The sequence below is a fragment of the Brachyistius frenatus genome, unplaced genomic scaffold, assembly GCF_029030835.1.
Source record: "Brachyistius frenatus isolate BFR_SWC_R1_liver_20210118 unplaced genomic scaffold, ASM2903083v1 Contig_78, whole genome shotgun sequence".
Classification (NCBI taxonomy): Eukaryota; Metazoa; Chordata; class Actinopteri; family Embiotocidae; genus Brachyistius; species Brachyistius frenatus.
In genome coordinates, this window is record NW_027210677.1 from 1800504 (window position 1) to 1823285 (window position 22782).

Below are 22782 nucleotides of genomic sequence, written 5' to 3' on the forward strand. Positions count from 1 at the left end.
AGCCCTAGGTTCATGGAGCTGTGATAGTGACTGTATGTTGTCATATTTACCGATTCACTGACAGTATACCGTCTGCTTCACTTCTCTCAAAAGCATGCATCCCAATATCTTCCTGGGAGTCAGCGATGGCTCCGCCCAGTACAGGAAGTGGTACTACGAGCTGATCGTGGATCAGGTGCTGCCGTTTGTCACCGCAGAAGCCACTCACCTCAGAGTGGGCTGGGCGAACACCAGCGGCTACGCACCCTACCCCATTGGAGGGGAGGGCTGGGGGGGCAACGGAGTGGGTGACGACCTCCACTCTTACAGCTTTGATGGACTCCACCTTTGGTCAGGTGAGCTGTGTGTGTGTGTGTGTGTGTGTGTGTGTGTGTGTGTGTGTGTGTGTGTGTGTGTGTGTGTGTGTGTGTGTGTGTGTGTGTGTGTGTGTGTGTTGTATCCAGTCTGTGTGAAATCAAAAGAAATGATGGTAGTGTACTTGGTTCAGCTGGTACACATTCCTACACATTGTATGATTCAGCTATATGTAGATTAGGTATGGGTACATACTTATGACCATGTGATATTTCAGTTTTTCTTTTTTAATAAATTTGCACAAATTTCTACATTTCTGTTTTTTTCTGTCAAGATGGGGTGCTGAGTGTACATTAATGAGAAATAAAATGAACTTTTTTGATTTTAGCAAATGGCTGCAATGAAACAAAGAGTGAAAAATTTAAAGGGGTCTGAATACTTTCCGTACCCACTGTAAGTCTGCTTGTCCATATTTTATTTCGTCAGCTATAATTGTGTTTGCATGTATCTGTGTATTCAAGTATATTGATATGAGTTCATGTGTGTGTAAGTATGTGTATGAGTGTGTGTAATTAATTATTTATCCAAACAGATAACAGGTATTGAGTTAGTTTGTTCCAGAAGGCAGATTCACTTCAGATGTTTTCATGTTACAGACTAAACATATAACCCAAACTAAACTCACGAATCCTCACTGTTCCTCCACTAATCCTGTGCAGGCTGCATCGCGCGGACCGTCAGCTCACCCAATCAGCATCTCCTGCGAGCCGAAGACGTGGTGAGCTGCTGCCTGGACCTCAGCGTGCCCAGCATCTCCTTCAGGATCAACGGCCAGCCGGTTCAGGGCATGTTTGAGAACTTCAACTCCGACGGCCTCTTCTTCCCGGTGGCCAGCTTCTCTGCCGGAGTCGAGTCAGTGCTTTAGATTGACATGTTACTTTATTGATCCGCAAAGAGAAAATGCAAATGGCAGCGTGAAAGTGTTGGCAGCAAGTCACGTTAATCACACACAAAATACATGTTTCCATGTTGAAATCTTAACTTGGGTACCATCGTCTCTCCTCCCTGACTCGCCTTCCTGTCACATGCTGCGCTGCAGGGTGCGCTTCCTCCTCGGGGGTCGTCATGGCGAGTTCAAGTTCCTCCCTCCTCCTGGTTACGCCCCCTGCTACGAGGCGGTGCTGCCCAGGGAGAAGCTGAAGCTGGAGGCCAGTCAAGACCAGACTGCAGCCAAAGAGCTGCTGGGACCCACAATCACCTTGAGTCAGGCAGCATTCACCCCGACACCAGTGGACACCAGCCAGGTAAAGACACTGTCTGCTTTTAAAATTCAGAGCACACAACTCCTCCTGCTGTTTCTTTTTTTTTTTTTTTTTTTACAATAACAGACTTCATTTCAGGTCATTTTTCTATAATCACAGCATTTTCCAAAGTCACTCATGACTTTTATTTTGTTTGTTTTAGTGGAAACAAACAAGCCACAGTAATGCTGAAGTAGCATGTATAACTGATTTGTTTTTCTGTGTGTGTGTGTGTTTAGATTGTTCTGCCACCTCACTTGGAGAGGATCAGGGAGAAACTTGCAGAAAACATCCATGAACTGTGGGTGATGAACAAGATAGAGCTGGGCTGGACCTACGGAGCAGTGAGTATCCCACCAACAGCTGTATGTAATATTAATAGTCTTCATAGAGCCCTTTCAATGCGCACATTACACAGTACTTCACACACTGCAGCTAATTTTAACCGAGATATCAGATTTTTTTTTAAATCGCCATCACTGATTCAGCCAACCTAATTGTCATTCCAGAGTCTTGTGACCCCGACTGCAAACAATCTGCTCCCTGTAGTTTTCAGACCTTCTTGTTGAATAGATGAAATACCTCTGTCTTAAACTAAGCACCAGCTAATGTGGAACGAACAGGACAGAAATACAACAGGAGAAGAGGCCATGAAGGGCCTTAAAAGTAATAAATAAGAAGTTAAAATCTATTATAGAGGATACTGAGAACCGATGTTATGAGTGATGTGATCACAGCTCTTGGTTCTGGTTGCTCCTGGCGACTGAAGCCGGTGCTGTCTGGTGTTGACGAGTAGATTTTTGGTTAAAACAGGTAAAAAGGTTGTTGTGACAATCAAAGCTTGATGAGTTAGAGGCATTTAAAATGGTCTCTGTGTGTTAAAAGTTAAATTATTGTCTATTATAAGCGCCTTTTGCAGATGCGCTAATCTAGTTTACCAATGTTTATCTTAAATGTTGATCGTGTTGATCATGTTTGACAGTCAAATAGCATTTCTGTAACACTGTACACATGGCACAAGACTGAACTGAATGCTACACACACACACACACGCACACGCACACGCACACACGCACACGCACACACGCACACACAAATTAAATTCAGGTCTTATTCTGCTGCTGAAAAGCTCTTAAGCTAAAAAAAAAGTTAAACCATGACTGATCCAGTTATAGAGGGAGATTTTTCTAATGACTAATGATTTAATCTCAGATAAAAAATGTTTTTATTATTAATACATTTATTGTGGTAATTTGATGTAGCTGAGGAGAACATGTATCAGTAGGTTTCCCAAAGAGCCACGAGCTAGAATCACTTACGATGGTCATTATAAAAGTTGCAAAATAAGTTTTAAATTCCATCACTGCACTTCTTTTAAATACCAAATGCTGCACCCTGTGCAAAATGAAGTTGTTTGGATGATTAACATAAGAGATAACTGTAACAGGTAGATGAAGGCAGCCGTGTTGTGTAATGTAACTTGCTCTGTGACTCCATGTGATGAGGTCTCCCCTAGTTATCCATGTCTGGAGATCGCAGGGTTTCCTCCTCTAACCTCTGTGTTTTTAAACCTGTGTTTCAGGTGCGTGATGATAACAAGCGGCAGCACCCCTGTCTGGTGGAGTTCTCCAAGCTTCCTGAACAGGAGCGGAGCTACAACTTACAAATGTCCCTGGAGACTCTCAAGTAATGCATCCGTGCAGTGAGCAGCATGAGATGTGACGTCAGATCAAATATTTATCAGTTAAACCTCGGTGTTCGCACCACACAAGTTTTCTTTTCTGTCGACTTTGCAGGACTATCGTGATGGTAATGGCATCACCCGCCTGGACGCAGTACTCATCTCACTTTGTGCGTTTGTGATTGTATTTTTGTGTGTTACAGAACTCTCCTGGCTCTGGGCTGCCATGTTGGCCTCGCAGATGAACATGCTGTTGAGAAAGTGAAGAGCCTGAAACTGTCAGCAACGTAAGTCACCTCAAGCATTAATACAAACAAAACATACACAACTCAACACAGACCAGATGTTGTCAAGTCCATGTTACCATGCAAGATGATACCTGATGATGTCATCATGGTATAGGAGTCAAATTAGTTTGAGGAGATAAATATTGTTTATTTTAATTCCCGTTTTCATATTCAGCTTTATTGCTGCTACTCTTTAAATATTGCCTTATTGTGTTTGCTTGAGATATACTTTGTATAATCATGATTATATTTTCTCTTTTGTTTTGAAAGACACATATTGATAAAAATAAGATAAAAAAACAGAACTTAACGAGTGCCTAATGGGCAGTCAGTGGCACGAGTGGCGGAGGTGGAGCGACAACCCTGTTTAACTGTTTTGTGGAATTTTGGTCTATTAGACAGATTTGCAAGATATGAATGGCAATGCTTTGGGGAAACATTTTTTGTGGCTGCATAAACCTTTTTTTCCTTTAAGCAACAAGTGTAATTTATTTTGTGGATGACGTAAATAAACACGAGTCTGGACGGAAGCTTTGTCTCTGAACCAAGTTTAGGATCCTACACATGGGGTGGAGACAAAAGAATATTTGAAAGACTAGCGCAACAGAAACTAACACTGCCACATTACACCAAATTCAAAACTGTCTGTCAGACATCAGCGCATCGATGTTGTTGAGGGTCTTCCGCTAACTATACAGTGCTTGAACTCTTTGTGTGCAGCTATGAGTTGTCCTGTGGTTACAAACCTGCTCCTCTGGACCTGAGTCACATCAAACTGACGTCCACCCAGGAATCCATGGTGGACAAACTGGCCGAGAACGCACACAACGTCTGGGCAAGAGACCGCATCCGCCAGGGCTGGACCTACGGCATCCAACAGGTCGGAAACTGTCACCTCAGACTGGTTAAATACTGATGTGTGTGTCTTTTGCTGGAAATGTTTGTATTGTTGTCATATGTTAAATTATAAAATCATACCGTACACAATGCAGTACACAAGAACGTGAGTAGGTACCAAAGAACACGTGAGGACAACCTGCATGTCGATTCATCAACGATAATAATGATAATCCAATAATATCAAGCCCACAATAAATTAGCAGCTTGCCATATAACTTAGTTAAGTCACTGGTGATGTCTGAATAGTGACTCAACCCGAGCTGCTCTGATTTCAAAGAAAGATTGAAGATATCTGCAGCGAGGGCAGATCAGCAGTAAACCTGTATGTAGGACCACCATGAGTTTGGCTGATTGTTTTTGTTGTATGTCTATACTGTTACAGTTTCCTTGGTACTTCCCTCAGCAATTATGGATGAACATGTCTTGCTCAAAAGCACCTCAGTGACACCCACGGTTTTATTCTCCTCACTCAGCCAGAGCCTCGTGTAGTATTTGTTTTTCTTCCCCTCTGTATCCTTCTTGTATTCTCTGACTCTCTGGCTCTCGTTAGGATGTAAAGAACCGTAGAAACCCCCGTTTGGTCCCCTACATTCTGCTGGATGAGAGGACCAAGAAGTCCAACAAGGACAGTCTCAGAGAGGCTGTCCGGACTCTGCTGGGCTACGGATACAACCTGGAGGCCCCTGACCAGGACCATGGTACAATAATCAACCTACATACATTTCCAGTGAAAAAAACTCATTCAGTATCATTGTTTGTAATACTTTTGGTGCAAAATGACCACTTATATTATTCAGAAGATCAATATGTATTCTTAGATGGTATTTTTTTCTGTGCTAATGTATTCATGAGATTGATCCTCTCTCCTTCCCTCCGTCTTATCCAGCAGCTCAATCTGACGTCAGCAATATGTCTGCTGAGAGGTTCCGCATCTTCAGAGCAGAGAAAACCTACTGTGTCAGTGTCGGGAAGTGGTACTTTGAGCTGGAGGTAAGACACAGTAAGAAAATGGTGATCAACACGGAGCTTATGGTAGTTTACTGTATTATTGTAGTGCTTTGAAACATATCAGCAGTTGGCTGATACAAATGTGAAGCTCTGTGCTGTTCCAAACAAAATAATGCAAGCTGTTTCTTGACAACAAGTAGTATATACAATCTTCACTGCGCTGTGATAGTGCTGGAGGATAGTCTGATTGCACCCATATATCCTTCTGTTGTCGTAACCCCTAAGCCCAGGATGCAGGAATGCCGGTTTTGCAAATTTCCCATAAACACTATTATCCCCACAAAAATAAACAAAAATAGTGTTTATGGGGAACTTGTTTTGGTGGAAATTTTCATGTGGGAAGGCACAACAATGGCTAAATCCCTACATAAAAGTTGAAGAAGCAGGCAGGCCTGCGTTATTGCCTGATCCAAATCTTTATCAAGGCTTGTTATTTCAAGTGTGTTGCTGCTCGGTGGTTGTTGTTGTTGTTGTTGTTGTTGTTGTTGTTTCCTGTTGTAATGGGGATTTTGAAAACATAAACATAGTGGAAGGTGGAGATACATCCAGCCAATATGAGGTTTATAGCAACATACTACCTCCAGAGAGTCAGACGAGTATACGACTGATTGTTGTTGTACGTATGTGAGTGTGAGTCCGACCTTCTGTCCAGGATGCAGTTTATCACACTCAGCTTTACTGTGGTTGTAATATGGTTTCTAAAATGGATACTAACCTGGTCCCACACCTCCTGCAGGTGTTAACAGCTGGAGAGATGAGAGTGGGATGGGCCAGACCAGGATGTCTGCCAGACCAGGAGCTGGGATCTGATGACCAGGCCTTTGTCTTTGATGGCTTCAAGGTGGCTGGAGTTTTCTTTACTCATTCAGTCATACTACAATCATGTTTTAATATATAAATGATATTGTATATATATATATATATATACATATATATATTTAATCATAATCTGCATACAGTGGCCAGAAAAACAAAGGAAACTGCTTGGAATCTGCATTTGTGTGTAACTTGGTCGTAAAACGTGGTCGCATCTTCAACTATGCTAAAATTACAAACAATCTGTTTTATCCAATGACCCACAAATCAAAGTGTTGTTCTGTCCATTCAAACATTCATAGTGTAGTTGAAACCCTAAACTACACACTTACAAATAAACATGCATATGAGAACCAACAAGGATTCTTTGGCTTGTTCCCACAGGAGAACCCTTTGTGGTTCCTGGGAGAACCGATTGTAAAAGTTCCATCTAGAACCCAATATGATAGAGTTATACCTAGAACGCTGTATGAGAGGTTGATTGAACACACCTGTTTAATTCCACCTTAAACTGAACTGTTAATCCTAGTAGTGCATGTACTAATGTTTTGGTCTCACTAGTTGAATTTGTTTGTCTTATTTTAGGACAAAAATATTGTGAAGTTCTAAAGGGTTTCAAACACCACTATGAGACACAAGCCAGGTCCGTCACGCTCTCCAGCAGCGACACAGCAGAGAGGGAAGAGAAAAAGACAGTTATTATCACAGGCCTGCTTACTATAGCAGATGAACATGCCATCTACAAACAGCAAAGTACTGCCTGGTCCAATGAGAGCAGTAGGAGTTTGGGCCCAACATAATGGTTTCTGGAGAAGATGTAATTAGTCTGTCCTCCTACTCATCCAACAAGAGCCTTCAGTGGCTACAATCAGAAGAAAGTCAAGGATCCCCACAAAGTTTCCACTTTATTTAGGTAACAGGCACAAAAAATAACAAATATTGTTACTTTAATAATAGAAAAAATACAGAAATTTGAATGCCAACATAAAAATGTTTTGATCCAAAACATGTACAGAATTAAGAATCATTTTCATCTATATTTAACAAAAGTAGTACTGATCAGCTGCAGGAATTTGTCCTTTAAAAAAAAAAAAAAAAAAAAACTCTCTTCACTGATGCTGGAACAGAAATGTAGTCCTTGATACGCAAAACAAATATTTCACTTGAGGTAATGTGTGACCTCCCTCAAGCTTAAGAAAAAAAGATCTTGTTTAATATTTGTGACTTTTGTAACATTGGTGTTGTGGTTTAAAGAGGACAATAGACAGTGATAATACATTATACCACTCAAATATTCCTGTTAAAATCATGAACACACCTCATTGTCTGTTCAGGCTGTGAAGTTCATCTCTACAAAAAAGCAAGAAACAAGTGTTTACATTAACTAACTTTTTGATTCAACCTTGTGTATATATATACTGTATATACTTGTGTATATATATATATACTTTCTCCAAAAGACTCCTTCAGCTCCACTGTCACAAGGACAGATACAGGAGATCATTCCTGCCGACCGCAATAAGACTGTACAATAACTCACCTCTGGCAAAATCCATCACACAACAATAACACTGTTGTCTGTGTTTCTTGGTTGTTTGTATATAATATATATAGATATATACTGTACTGTATATACTGTGCATTTCATATTTTATATTTTTACTGCTATTTTACTGCTATTTTATTGTTTCTATTATTCTATTATTATCTCTTGCTTCCTGTATGCTGCTGTAGCGAAAAAAAATTCCCCTCGGGGATTAATAAAGTAACTACCTAACCTAACCTACCTAATCTAACCTATATATATATATATATACATATATATATATATATATACCTTATATATATAAAAAAACATATATATATATACCTTCTTCAACAGAGAAATGCCCCTCGGTTATACCTCCGTCCGCCACTGATCACCTCTGTAAATGTATGTAAGACCCTCCTGACACAAGGCTGTGTTTTCCAGGTCCAGCGCTGGCACCAGGGCAACGAGCACTTCGGGCGTGCCTGGCAGACGGGGGACGTGGTGGGCTGCATGGTGGATCTGAATGAGCACACCATGATGTTTACTCTCAATGGAGAAGTGTTGCTGGATGATTCTGGATCGGAACTGGCGTTCAAGGACTTTGAAGCTGGAGAAGGTTAGTGCTGGACCCAGAGAAGGCAGCAGTGTTTCTGGATCATGTTTCTATCTGGTTTCTTCTTTGGAGAGTTTTAACCTGCATTTGTGGACGCAGCGATGAACTGTGTTCACAGACGATAGTTTCCAGAAGTGTTCCTGAGCCCATGCAGTGATTTCCACTCCAGAATAGTGTGTTTTTAATGCAGTGCTGCCTGAGGGCCCGAAGATCACCACCATCATCCAATATTGGTTTCCAGCCTTGTCCCTTGTGTTCAGAGATTTCTCCAGATTCTCTGAATCTTTTAATGATATTATGAACCGTAGACGATGAAATCCACTAATTCTTTGTAGTTTTACGTTGAGGAACATTATTCTTAGATTGTTGAACTATTTTCCCAAACAGCCTTTCACACAGTGGTGAACCTCTCCCCATCTTCACTGCTGAGAGACTCTGCCTCTCTGAAGTCATCTTTTTGTACCCAATCATGTCACTGATCTGTTGCCATTTAACCACATTAGTTGAGATGTTCCACCAGATATTTTTTTAAGCATTATACAACTTTCCAGTTTTTTGTTGACCTTGTCCCAACTTTTTTGAGATTTGTTGCTGGCATGAAATTCAAAAGGAGCACATTTTTTTTTTTTTATTAAACAATGACATTTTTGTTTCAACATTTGGTATGTTGTCTTTGGTCTATTTTCAATGAAATATAAATTTATTTGATTTGCAAATCATTGCATTTTGTTTTTACTGACCTTTTACTGACCTTTTTTGGAAACTGGGGTGTATTTATTTATACCATTCAGAAGAATTCAATTTCAATTGAATACTGACTTTTTAATGGTTTTACAGGAAGTATTAAACAACACCTATAAGTTTTAACATCGCATCACGTTTGTGTGTCCCAGGTTTTATCCCAGTTTGCAGTCTCGGTGTGTGTCAAGTGGGGAAGATGAACTTCGGTAAAGATGTGAGCACTCTGAAGTACTTCACCATCTGTGGCCTGCAGGAAGGCTACGAGCCGTTCGCTGTCAACATGAACCGGGACGTCACCATGTGGCTCAGCAAGAGGCTGCCTCAGTTTGTGCCTGTTCCCCCCAACCACCAGCACATCGAGGTGAGGGAGGTTAGCTCTCACTTAGCACCACGCAGCCACTACCTGGTTGACTCTGTTGAATAAATTATTCAAAAAGTAAGCTGAGCTGCAAATGTTTCTTTTTCAGGTGACGAGGATAGACGGGACAGTGGAGTCGTGTCCGTGCCTAAAGGTCACCCAGAGGTCATTCGGCTCTCAGAACAGCTACACTGACATCACCTTCTACAGACTGAGCATGCCCATCGAGTGTTCTGAGTCCAGATCCCCGTCGAACTGCAGCATCTTCTCAACAAAGAAGGTAACAGATACTGTGTGTAACACATACTCGCTCAAATGCTGCCCATCTGTTGTGCAGGATATTCCTTCACTGCACAAAGTGCTTCTGGTCACATGTACAAAATGATTTGTTGCAGGTTGTCTCAGATTTCTTCATTCAGCTGCAGAGTATTTATTTCTGTTTTTGCTTGATGTAATGATGCTAAAAAAAAGTCATAATTTTTGCACCCTGGGAACTGCACGATATAATTTCCCATCAGCTCAAGTAAACCAATGTCCTTGCAAATATATTTATGAAGAAGAGTGTTTTTTTCTTTCTTGCACATATTGTATTATAATTTTCTTTCCAGCTATAAACATCTAATAGCAAGTCAAATCTCAATCAACCTTTTCTGAATATGAACCTAAACTGATCTTTCGCTACCCTCCAACTCACTCTGAGATTTATTGGGTTCCCAACATGCTGTGCGTTCAAGCTATTGGCTGCTACCTGTTAAAGTTAACTTATGTGTGGTGTGTTTATACTGTCTGTTTCTGTAGGAGCTGGAGGACTTTGAAACCGTGTCAGACTTTGAGGTCCTGATGAAATCGTCTCATGGTCACAACGGTCCTAATGCACCCGACAGAGACGAGTTCAACAACCACAAAGATTATAACCAGGAGAAGCCATCCAAGCTCAAACAGCGGTAAACCCTCAGTCCTATCAGCACATTTCACTCATTACCAACAGCATCATTCATGTTCAATAGTAAAGATTCAACAGATTGTTTTTTTTTTTTTAACATATTTTTAAATCTAAACCAATCATATGATCTGTAGGTTCACACTGAAGAGAAACAAGCCTGACAACAGCTGTCCTTCATCTGCCCGTCTGTCAGAGGAGGTGATATCTGACGACAAAGACGGCTACGAGATCCTCATGCAAGCCCCTGCTGTAAGAAAATACAAATTTAAAGTCACAAACACTGAATCATGAAATTTTGATTAATCTACAGTCTCATTTATCTTCATTTGTATCAGACAGAATATTTATTCCCTACAAAAGTGTTCCCTCCAGTGTTGCAGTTCTTTGAATCGATTTCCAGTCAGATGTGTTGTGAAGCCCTTTAAAGAAATGTTCCTGTGATGAGAACGTATCTCTCTCTGTGCAGCATTACTACTCGGTGCGGATCTTCCCCGGTCAGGAGCCCAGTAACGTGTGGGTCGGCTGGGTGACCTCCGACTTCCATCAGTACGACCCGGGCTTCGAGCTGCACAAGGTCCGAACTGTCACCGTTACCCTGGGAGATGAAAAGGGCAAAGTTCATGAGAGGTTAGTCGAGCTACAGACAAACACTGTTTTATGATATATTCTCATGTATTGTATGTTGAACTTTTTGTCGAGCCGATCTTCCTTTCGGTTTTCATTCCATCTTAAGACTCTTCTTATACGCTTTTTAATGCAGTTATCCAATCAGCTAATCACATGGCAGCAGTGCACTGAATAAAACCCAGCAGATACAGGTTAGGAGCTTCCGTTCATGTTCATGTCAAACATCCGAATGGATTATTGTCATCGCTGTGACATCATTGTTGGCGGTAGATGGGCTGGTTGAGTATTTCTGATCCTGCTGATCTACTGGATTTTTATCATAACAAACTCCAGCATTCACTCAGACAAAAAAATATTAAGTGAGCATCAGTTTTGGAGGCAGCGGGACTGGGCAGGATGGGCTACAACAGCAGTTTCACTTCTGTCAGCCAGCACCAGAAACCTGAGGCTGCAGTAGGCTCTCAGTGTAAAGAGCAAACGGATTCAGAAGTATCATTCAGAAGTTTTAAGACTTGTTCACAGGCACAGATTCAGGAGAAGGTAATATCACTTCACAATCTGTAGGATCTGTGAGGAATCATCGTCTGTACATCTTACACCATAAAAAATAGACACTCACTGACCAATTCCTCAGGAACAGCATACTAATACTGGTTGGAGCCTCCTTTTGCTCTCAAAGCAGCCTGAGCTCTTGGAAATATTCCTTTGAGGCTCTGCTCTATGTTGACAGACTGCATCACATCATTTCTTCAGATTTGTCTGCTGCACATTCGTGCTGCCAATCTCCTGTTCTACCAGATCCTCAAGGTGTTTTTACTGGATTCAGATCAGGTGCGCGAATCTCGGAATCCTCTCAGAGCTCCAAACAGAAACTCTTGGTGCTGTTATCTGAACGTCTGTAATGAGATCGACCACAAACATCATCCCTGCACAATATCATTTATGACGTTTTTTTAACGTGCTGTCGTTCATCGTTTGAAGAATATTTTTCCATCCTCGTCGTACTTCTGCAATTTTATCCTCTGCTTAAGAAGTTCTTCAGCCTTTTTTTGTGAATAACTTTTATCTTTACAAGGATCTACTCTTAACTTTAAGGGGGAATTCTTAGAAAACGTCACAATTCTAATAATTTTCTGAGATTTCCATGATGACCAGTAACTCTTAGCATCAGGAAGCTTCATAAATACGGCTCCTGGTGTCTGGGGAGGACAATGAAGTCCAATGAACTCATTGTCATACTCATGAAACCAGTTTGGTGAGACTTTTGCTTTGTAATATGGTCTCTGATAAACATTCGAGTCATAATTAATTGGTATTAAGGACCTAAAGTGAGACCAGAAAATATGTCTCACACATTACACCAGCAGCAGCAGCAGCCTGATGGTGGAGATGAGGCTGGTTGGGTTCATGGATTCCGCCTGTAGCCTCAGCCAAAATTAAATCCGACTAGGATGAGATTTTTCCAATCTTTAGCTGTCCAGTTTTGGTGAACCTGTTCCCATTAATGACTGAGATGTATCCTCTTGGATGTGATGAGTGGACCATGAAGTGATCTTGTGCTGCTGTAGCCCATCTGAGTTACCTGAGTCACTCAGATCTAATTTTTTTCTTCATTCGGATGTGTGGTGGGAAAATTAAAGCTTCTGATCTGCATCTGTAGATTTTATGCATTGTACATCATAAAATCACAAATAAGCAAATGTACAGGTGTTCCTAATAAAGTGCTCTGGAATCCTGTGGACAGACTTCCAGAGTTGAACCAGCTGTTTAAGCACCATGTCTTTTAATTTGTTTTTGAACCTTGACCTGATGTGGATGTTCTCTTCTCTACGCTCCACCCTGCAGTATAAAACGCAGTAACTGTTACATGGTGTGGGCCGGAGAGAGCAGCAGTCCTGGTCAGGGGAGGAGCAACAACGGCTTGGAGATCGGCTGCGTGGTTGACACAACGAACGGTCTGCTGACCTTCACGGCCAACGGAAAAGAACTCAGCACATTCTACCAGGTAAAAAAACAATACTCCAGGTTGTTCCTTCACTTCCTCTCCCTTCTTCCTTCCTGAAAGGTCCTTTCATCTTACCATCTATACTCACTTTCTTTTTGCTTTCTATTTCTAAATAAGCCTCAGACTTCTGGTACCAGCTCTTTTAAAACCACATATGTCTCTTTTTTCACAAACAAAAAAACATGTGTTGTCCTGCACATCATCTTGCATGCAGTCAAACAATGATGTTAGATGCTAACTGTAACTGGTGCTAACAAAACCCTGTCTGACCTTTGCCTCTGAGCTGTAGTCACATTAATGATGCACAATATGACAACTCAAAGGCTGAGAGCCGGAAGGAAAGATTTATGAAAAAAACACAAAAGATGCTTCATACATGTATAAAGGGAACGGCTTCGTGAGATAGTCTGAAAAAGAGAACTGAGGCGAGAAATCAGCCCATTAGTTGGACCTTTGGAGTCTGAAAAGGAGTGCAGGGGAGTGCATATCTTCATGGTAACACTAAGGCTCCATCAGGATCTCATTTTGACTGCAAACAAAGAAAGACTAATTTCACTATTAGCTGATTAATTAATTAGGATTTAATATAATAACTATCTAAACCCTCCCTCCTCTGTGCAGGTGGAACCCAGTACGAAGCTTTTCCCTGCAGTCTTCGCCAAGGCCACCAGTCCCAATGTCTTCCAGTTTGAACTGGGACGTATCAAGGTGAGAAGGACACACACACACACACACACACACACACACACCCAGCGGCCTAGCTTCCAATTCTTCATCCCCACCAGGTCTAGGAGGTTGCTTGCTAACAGACTTTGTATTTAAATCCTGTTATAATTTGTGACACTGCTTAACGTCTGTTTCATGACTCTGTGCCGGAAGAAGGAAACTTAGAATCAACAGGTTTGACAAAGAGAAAGAAGAGCAGCAGCTGTATGCCTTTAAACTCTCTGTTTACACCAAGGATATACTCTTTATTAAAACAGTTGTGAATGTCATGCCAGATTGGGATAAAGTGATGTCTGATACAAAACCACATTAACTATCAGTGATGTCTTTATCCTGAGCAGCAACACTTGGTTTACAGATAGAAAATAAAGCATGTCCACAGTGTCCTCTCTGGTCTGTGCACCTCTTAGTTAGTTAGTTGTATGCTAATGCCATGGATGCATACAGTGCTACTGACCTTCCCCCCCTTGGTAGGTCAGATCACAACCTGGTCCTGCTGCCTCTGTACTATGTTCCTCTGGTACAGAGGCAGCCTGTAACCACCAGGATATCAATGAGGAGCTGGACACAGGAGGCTGAAGACGCCCTGCAGGACTGCTTTGAGTCCACGGACTGGGACGTGCTGTGTGGACCACATGGGGAGGACATCAATAGCATGATGGACTGTATCACAGAATACATCAAATTCTGTGAACACTCCACCGTACCATCCCGGACTGTACACTGCTTCCCCAACAATAAGCCGTGGATCACCAGTGACCTGAAGGTGCTTCTTAATCAGAAGAAAGCAGCCTTCAGGTCTGGGGACAGGGAGGAGCTCAGGAGAGTGCAGCGCCACCTGAAGGAGAAGATGAGAGAGTGCAAGGACTCCTACAGGAGGAAGCTGGAGTCAAAACTCCAGCAGAACAACGTGAGGGAGGTGTGGACTGGTATGAAGGAGATTACTGGGTTCAAGGGGAGAGAGAGACAACCAGGGGGAACCTGGAGAGGAAGAACCAGGGGGAACCTGGAGAGGAACAATCAGGGGGAACCTGGAGAGGAACAACCAGGGGGAACCTGGAGAGAGAGACAACCAGGGGGAACCTGGAGAGAGAGACAACCAGGGGGAACCTGGAGAGAGAGACAACCAGGGGGAACCTGGAGAGGAACAACCAGGGGGAACCTGGAGAGGAACAATCAGGGGGAACCTGGAGAGGTCCAATGAGCAAAACTGTTTCTTCAACAGGTTTAGTTCACCGCTCTCATCTGTCTCCTCCACACCTCACACCTCCCAAACACCTCTGCTGCCTCCCCCCTCTGCCCCCCCTGGTGAGCTGCATAGAGCCCTCAATCTCAAAGGGCTCTTCCTCCATCGACACCATGCCCCCCCCCCCCCCCACACACACACACACACACCCCTCTCTGTGACGACTGGCCAGGTTAGGAGACAGCTGGAGAGAATCCACCAGCGCAAGGCTGCAGGACCTGACGGCATCAGCCCCGTGGTCCTGAAGACCTGCGCCGTCCAGCTGGCTGAGGTCCTACAACACCTCTTCAACCTGAGCCTGAAGCAGGAGGAAGTCCCAGTGCTGTGGAAGACGTCCTGCCTGGTTCCTGTCCCTAAGAAGATGACTTCATCTGGCCTCAACGACGACCGACCGGTTGCCCTCACATCTCATGTGATGAAGGTTCTGGAGAGGCTGGTCTTGGCCCACCTCAGGCCGCTGGTGAAATCTTCTCTGGACCCTCTGCAATTTGCGTACCAGCTTCATGTGGGAGTGGACGACGCCATCATCTACCTGCTGCAACGAGCTCAGTCTCACCTGGATGGAACCGGTGACTCTGTGAGAATCACTTTCTTTGATTTCTCCAGTGCGTTCAACACCATCCAACCACTGCTGCTGAGTGAGAAGCTGCGGGCGGTGGGGGTGGAGGGGGGGTGGATGCGTCCACCGTCTCCTGGATCACTGACTACCTGACAGGCAGACTACAGTTTGTCCGTCTGGACAGTGTGCTGTCTGATACGGTGGTCAGTGGTACTGGAGCTCCACAGGGAACTGTTCTGTCTCCCTTCCTGTTCACCTTCTACACAACTGACTTCCAGTACAACTCAGAGTCCTGCCATCTGCAGAAGTTCTCTGATGACTCTGCAGTGGTCGGATGTATAAGGGATGGACGGGAGGAGGAGTACAGGGCAGTAGTGGAGGACTTTGTGGAGTGGGCGGGAAGAAATCACCTCCTCCTGAACGTGGCCAAGACCAGAGAGATGGTGGTCAACTTCAGGAGGAAGACGACGGCTCCACAACCGCTGAGAGTTCTGGGAGAGGAGGTGGACATGGTTGAGGAGTACAAGTACCTGGGTGTGTCCATCGACAACAGACTGAAATGGAAGACCAACATCAACGCTGTCTACAAGAAGGGGATGAGTCGACTCTTTTTCTTGAGGAAACTTCGATCCTTCAATGTGTGCAGCGAGATGTTGGAGATGTTCTACCAGTCTGTTGTGGCCAGTGCTTTGTACTTCACTGTGGTCTGCTGGGGGAGCAGCATTGGAGCCGGTGACACCAACAGACTTAACAAACTGGTTAAGAAGATCGGCTCCATCATCGGCTACAAACTGGACAGCCTGGAAAAGGTGGTGGAGAGGAGGACGCTGAACAAACTATTGTCCATATTGGATAATCCTGACCACCCTCTCAACCACCTGCTGCAGGGACAGCGGAGCACTTTCTCCAAAAGATTCCTCCAGCTCCGCTGTCACAAGGACAGATACAGGAGATCATTCCTGATACAGGAGATCATTCCTGATACAGGAGATCAATCCTGATACAGGAGATCGTTCCTGCCGACCGCAATAAGACTGTACAATAACTCACCTCTGGCAAAATCCATCACACAACAATAACACTGTTGTCTGTGTTTTTGGTTGTTTGTATATAATATATGTAGATATATACTGTACTGTATATACTGTGCATTTCATATTTTTACTGCTATTTTACTGCTATTTAATTGCTTTCTATTATTCTATTATTATCTATTGCTTCCTGTATGCTGCTGTACCGAAAAAATTTCCCCTCGGGGATTAATAAAGTAACTGCCTAACCTAACCTAACCTAACCTAACCTAACCTAACCTAACCTAACCTAACCTAACCTAACCTAACCTAACCTAACCTAACCTAACCTAACCTAACCTAACCTAACCTAACCTAACCTAACCTAACCTAGTTGTTTGATGATGTAACTCTTTGATGTAAACCTTTGTCTCTGTGTCCCGTCAGAATGTGATGCCTCTGTCAGCTGGTCTGTTCAAGAGTGAGAAGAAGAACCCGGTTCCTCAGTGTCCTCCCCGGCTTCATGTCCAGTTCCTCACTCCGGTTTTATGGAGTCGTGTTCCCAACCACTTCCTCAAGGTACCAACTTCAGGCTTTTTGATACAACAGACACATGTGGAGACACATAAGCTTTCAGAGCATTTACACTATATTCATTATATAGATTATAGATAAAACTAAATTATTTGAAAAAGAACATAGAGATGACAAATTTGATGACAGTTAAGAGAAAAATAAAGATATTAATAGTATTTTAAAAGTAGAACTCTGTTTCTGAAAAAGTTGGGACGCTCTGCGTAAAATGTAAATAAAAAAAAGAATGCGACAATTTGCAAATGACGTAAAGCAGTTTATAATTGAAAATAGACCAAAACCAACTTATCAAATGTTGAAACTGAGGAATTTGATTGTTTTGTGAAAAATATGTGCTCATTTTGAGCAGCAACACGTCTCAAAGTAGTTGGTACAAGAGCAACAATAGAGTGGAAAAGTTGTGTAATGCTGAAGAAAAACACCTGGTCAAACATCCCACAACTAATCAGATTACCTGGCAACAGATCAGTAACATGTTTGGGTATAAAAAGATGATTTCAGAGAGGCAGAGTCTCTCAGCAGTGAAGATGGGGAGAGGTTCACCACTCTGAAAGACTGTTTGGGAAAATAGTTCAACAATCTAAGAATAATGTTCCTCAACGTAAAACTACGAAGAATTAGTGGATTTCATCGTCTACGGTTCATAATATCATTAAAAGATTCAGAGAATCTGGAGAAATCTCTGAACACAAGGGACAAGGCTGGAAACCAATATTGGATGGTGGTGATCTTCGGGCCCTCAGGCAGCACTGCATTAAAAACACACTATTCTGGAGTGGAAATCCCTGCATGGGCTCAGGAACACTTGTGAAAACCACCGCCTGTGAACACAGTTCATCGCTGTGTCCACAAATGATGTTAAAACTCTCCAAACAAGAAACCAGATAGAAATATGATCCAGAAGCTTTTTTTATTTACATTTTGCACAGCATTTTTTGGAAACAGGGTTGTAATATTGAGAATGCTGCTCACTTCACAGCATGAAACTCTTTCAAGAATGATATACTTCACTTTAGATATTTCTCAATTTAATATGCAAACCAATATCAAACAATATGGAAGTGATGAGGAGCTCCGTAGATCAGCTGATGGGTCAGCGACTCTTCCAAACCGTCCTACAGTGAATACTCGGTGCTCGGTGAGCACACTGGGCTGATCCTGAGACAGTTACTGCTGGACAGAAGTGCTTAACTCACTTATACTGTATGTAATGCATGCTGGTTCATTTCTCTGTCCAGGTCTCAGCCTCCAGAGTGAACGACCGACATGGCTGGCTGGTCCAGTGTAATGAACCTCTGCAGTTCATGTCTCTGCACATACCTGAGGAAAACAGGTGGAGTAACACACACACACACACACACACACACACACACACACACACACACACACACACACACACACACACACACACACACACACACACACACACACACACACACACACACACACACACACACACACACACACACACACACACACACACACACACACACACTGTTTTCCATCCCCTTGGTCTCTCATTTCTCATACTCTTTGTGTTGCCAGGTCGTTGGATATCCTGGAGCTGTCTGAGCAGAAGGACTTGTTAAAGTTTCATTACCATACCCTCAGACTGTACTCTGCAATCTGTGCTCTGGGAAACAACCGTGTGGCTCACGCCCTGTGCTCCCACGTCGACGAGGCTCAGCTCCTGCAGGCTATAGAGAATAAGTACATGCCAGGTAACACATGTAGAGAAAGCATTACTGCATCCAACATAGGAACTGTCCTTGCTAAAGGCCAAGGGGCGTATTCATAAAGCTTCTTAGTGACAAAAAAAAATGAAGGAAATTATTGTAATTAAGTTTTTTTTTTTAAGAATTTACCCTTAAAATTTAGAGTAGATCCTGGTAAAGATAAACATATTCACAAAACATCTCAGCCCTTAAAAGAGCTTCTCAAGTGAAGGACATTTAGGAGCAGTGAGGAGGACCTTAGAAATATTCTTTCAACACTGAATGACAGTGAGTTAATGAAACGCTTCGGATTAGACCGTGCAGGGATGATGTTCGTGGTCCATCTCATCTCCCACTCAATGCAACAACACAATAACGCCACAAATGAAATTCATCATAGCACTAAGATATTTGGCAGCTGGAAAAATGCAACAGTCCTTCTATCAACAGTGATCGCACAAACAAAAACAGCCTCATATTCAGACGCAGTTCATTTCAGTTCCACTGGAGGTCACTGTCTATTCTGAGCCTAGCATCACCATGGGTGCTTTTTTTGGATCAACCAATAATACCGAAGGATGCATCATATGGAACAACAGCTTCACCTACACCTCCTCACTAAGATTAAGGTTTCTGTTCCTTCTTTGCTCAGCGTTGCGCTGAGAAATTTCCTGAATCACTCCTAAGCTAAGACTGCTTGCTAGAAATATACGTTAGTTAGTTGGTTAGCTCTCTGAGATGACTCTCAGAATGTTTGTGAATATTGGCCCTCTTGTTAAAGAGCCTGCTCGCCCTTAAACATAAGCTGATGTGATGTAATACACTGTCTTTTTATAGTCTCCCTCATTTACTCATTCACGATATTCTCCATATTACTGATGTTCCTTTCTTGTGGTTTTATGCCTCCAGAATTCACTCTTATCATTGTGTCACTGAGTGTAGATCAATGGGGAAAATGGCAATTATATCTATTAAAAATATAATTACAGCACAATGAAACACAAAAGTGAAGCATCTTAATATTTTCTTCAGCAACTGTATAATCTTGAACAGTCTTGACAGACAATTGTACATTCTGGGTTTACTGTATAATCCTTAATGTGTTATTATGTAAACTCAATAATGAACTGAATGAAAAAAATAAGTGGCTGTTCGGTAAATTACTAAATTTCCCCACTTTGGGATTAATAAAGTCTAAATCTAATCTAAATGGTATGGAGTAAAGAGTACAATATATAGTAGTGTAGTACTTGGACTAAATGCAACTGGTTACTTTCTATGGTGATGGCACTTCAGACATTTATCAAAAGTGAAGACTGTCAGTAAAAAACTATTCCATTGTGTGATCATTTCAGGGCTCGACATTGTGCTTAAATAGGGAGTGACTTTAGAAAATGTATGATATAAGCCATATAAAAAATGTATACAGTATGTGTTCATTTTACTTCCAGGTATTACTGTAGATGTAGTCTGTTCATTAAAAACACAAATGATACAGGACAGCTATGTAGTGTTACAGTTAATGTCTCCGTTTAACTGTCTGTCTGACCTGCAGGTCGGCTTCGTGCGGGCTACTACGACCTCCTCATCGACATCCACCTGAGCAGCTACGCCACCGCTCGCCTCATGATGAACAACGAATACATCGTTCCCATGACGGACGAGACGAAGAGCATCACCCTGTTTCCAGATGAGAAGAAGAAACACGGCCTGCCGGGCATCGGACTCAGCACCTCCCTGAGACCCAGAATGCACTTCTCATCCCCCAGTTTTGTATGTGGGACCGGACCTTCGTGTCGGTCCAACGGTAACAACGGATCAGGAGACTGTTTCCAGTACAGCCCTGAATTCCCCTTAGATATCCTGAAAATTAAAACCATAGAGATGCTGACGGAGGCGGTGCGGGAGGGGAGCATGCACGTACGGGATCCGATCGGAGGCAGCACCGAGTTCCTCTTCGTCCCCCTCATCAAGCTCTTCTACACCATGCTCATCATGGGGGTTTTCCAGAACGGAGACCTGAAGAACATCCTGCAACTGATCGAACCGTCCGTGTTCTCTGAGCGACGGGACGGGCAGGAGGAGAGTCACATGGAGCTGGAGGCGGTGGAGACGGAGGGAGGAGGAGAGGATGGAGAGAGGAAGATACCCAAAGAAGGACTGTTACAGATGAAGCTACCAGAGCCTGTAAAACTCCAGGTGACCCTCTCTCAGTTTGGAAATGCATTTTCATTTAAAATAATTATAATCTATGTTTATTTTACTTCAGTATTTAAAAAAAAAAAAAAAACAGTCATTATTTTTTAGCGATTTACTGTACGAAGAATTTAAAGTAACCGGAAACATCAAAAACACTTAGAAATCACTGTGATACCTGATTTTGTCACAGACATCCAGACACCAGGTTGATATGAGCGATACAATTAGATGCAAATAAAATCAACAAATACTATGATCTAACAGTAAAGCCATGGTGTAGGTTACTATGGCAACACAACCACGTCTAAGTGCAAAAACGACAGAAGAACCTCAACTGTGCTAGAAACACAGAGTTCAGCCCAACAAGAAACCAAACGGAACAACAGGCTTCATATGTCATGTGTACTAAAAACATTCAGCAACCTCATGAGTGACAAAACTAGCTCTGTATTCCAGAGGTCAAACAATTAAGTAGAGAAAGGAAAGTTCAATTAACATTTAACAGCAGCCAGGGTGTTTAATGTTACCTGTTCATCACCTGCTGCTGACCTTCTACAATATCCTGGCTAAATTTCACGCTGCATAAATGTCCTTTTCCCTCCTCACTCTCCCCCACTCGGTTCACAAAAAAACATCTGAGATGTACAAATGCAGTTTTTTCCTGCTATAGTGTTGCTTTGAAGTAGGTCAGCATTTTTTAACTTTGTCCAAAGCTAAATTCAAACGTGTAACGATGAAGCAGGTCTTCGTTTCTCCTGTTCCTAGTAGATATTAAGAGATGTGTCACCAACATGCTTCCTGTGTAAGTGATGAGGGACGCTGCACTTAAACAGTGACACCTGAACTTGCTGCCATCGCGATGAGCTTTCTAAACTTACTTCACAACTTGTCCTTATTTGTTTTTCAACATGATATGAGCCATCAGTATGTGTGATTATATGTATGTAATCTGTGTGTGGGTAGATGTGCCATGTGCTGCAGCACCTGTGCGACTGCCAGGTGCGTCATCGTATCGAGGCGGTGGTGGCATTCTCCGATGACTTTGTGGCTTGTCTCCAAGACAACCAGCGGTTCCGCTACAACGAGGTGATGCTGGCACTCAACATGTCTGCAGCCCTCACTGCCAAGAAGACCAAAGAGTTCAGATCTCCCCCACAGGAGCAGGTAGGAGCACCACTGAAGAAGAGGCAGACTAGGCTGTTAAAATGTCAGTAGCTAAACAACCGGGGAAATGAATAAAAAAAACTGTTTGTAGTTTGAAGGCTCTTTCCAAAACTGTGTCATGTAAGTTATAAAACTTTGATTTTTAAATCTTTTATCTTAATATGTGTCACAAACATGACATTAACCTCTTTTTTTTAAAAGGCCACAGGGAAAACCAAGCATTTTCAAAATGTATCCATGATTCTTCTTCATTCATTACAAGTTCAATAAATGGACATTTAACAACACATTATACCTTTAACTTTTTCATTTAATGGTGTTTAACCACAACAACTGTGAATTCCATCAGAGGCATCGTCTGCAGAGACAATAGTCACTCATACTCTGCTAAGCTTTTGGCAAAGACAACTTTATCTGGTGCTCCGTTTTCTCCATTATGATTTAAAATATAGCTCATATTTGGC

General features: G+C 42.5%; 1 protein-coding gene across 1 annotated transcript in view; it reads left to right on the top strand.

The window, feature by feature from the left end:
• ryr2a (ryanodine receptor 2a (cardiac)) overlaps positions 1-22782 on the top strand; it is a 180097-nt gene that overhangs the window by 84920 nt on the left and 72395 nt on the right. The window contains exons 18-40 of the mRNA XM_069708820.1: positions 94-335; positions 1014-1206; positions 1394-1598; positions 1835-1939; positions 3178-3281; positions 3480-3563; positions 4284-4443; positions 5014-5161; positions 5350-5453; positions 6208-6312; positions 8260-8434; positions 9325-9533; positions 9640-9810; positions 10329-10474; positions 10608-10722; positions 10940-11100; positions 12946-13105; positions 13727-13813; positions 17094-17225; positions 18479-18573; positions 18786-18961; positions 20511-21154; positions 22118-22318. Of these exons, the coding sequence (XP_069564921.1) occupies positions 94-335; positions 1014-1206; positions 1394-1598; positions 1835-1939; positions 3178-3281; positions 3480-3563; positions 4284-4443; positions 5014-5161; positions 5350-5453; positions 6208-6312; positions 8260-8434; positions 9325-9533; positions 9640-9810; positions 10329-10474; positions 10608-10722; positions 10940-11100; positions 12946-13105; positions 13727-13813; positions 17094-17225; positions 18479-18573; positions 18786-18961; positions 20511-21154; positions 22118-22318 (3922 nt within the window). The remainder of the gene's footprint in view (positions 1-93; positions 336-1013; positions 1207-1393; positions 1599-1834; positions 1940-3177; positions 3282-3479; positions 3564-4283; positions 4444-5013; positions 5162-5349; positions 5454-6207; positions 6313-8259; positions 8435-9324; positions 9534-9639; positions 9811-10328; positions 10475-10607; positions 10723-10939; positions 11101-12945; positions 13106-13726; positions 13814-17093; positions 17226-18478; positions 18574-18785; positions 18962-20510; positions 21155-22117; positions 22319-22782) is intronic.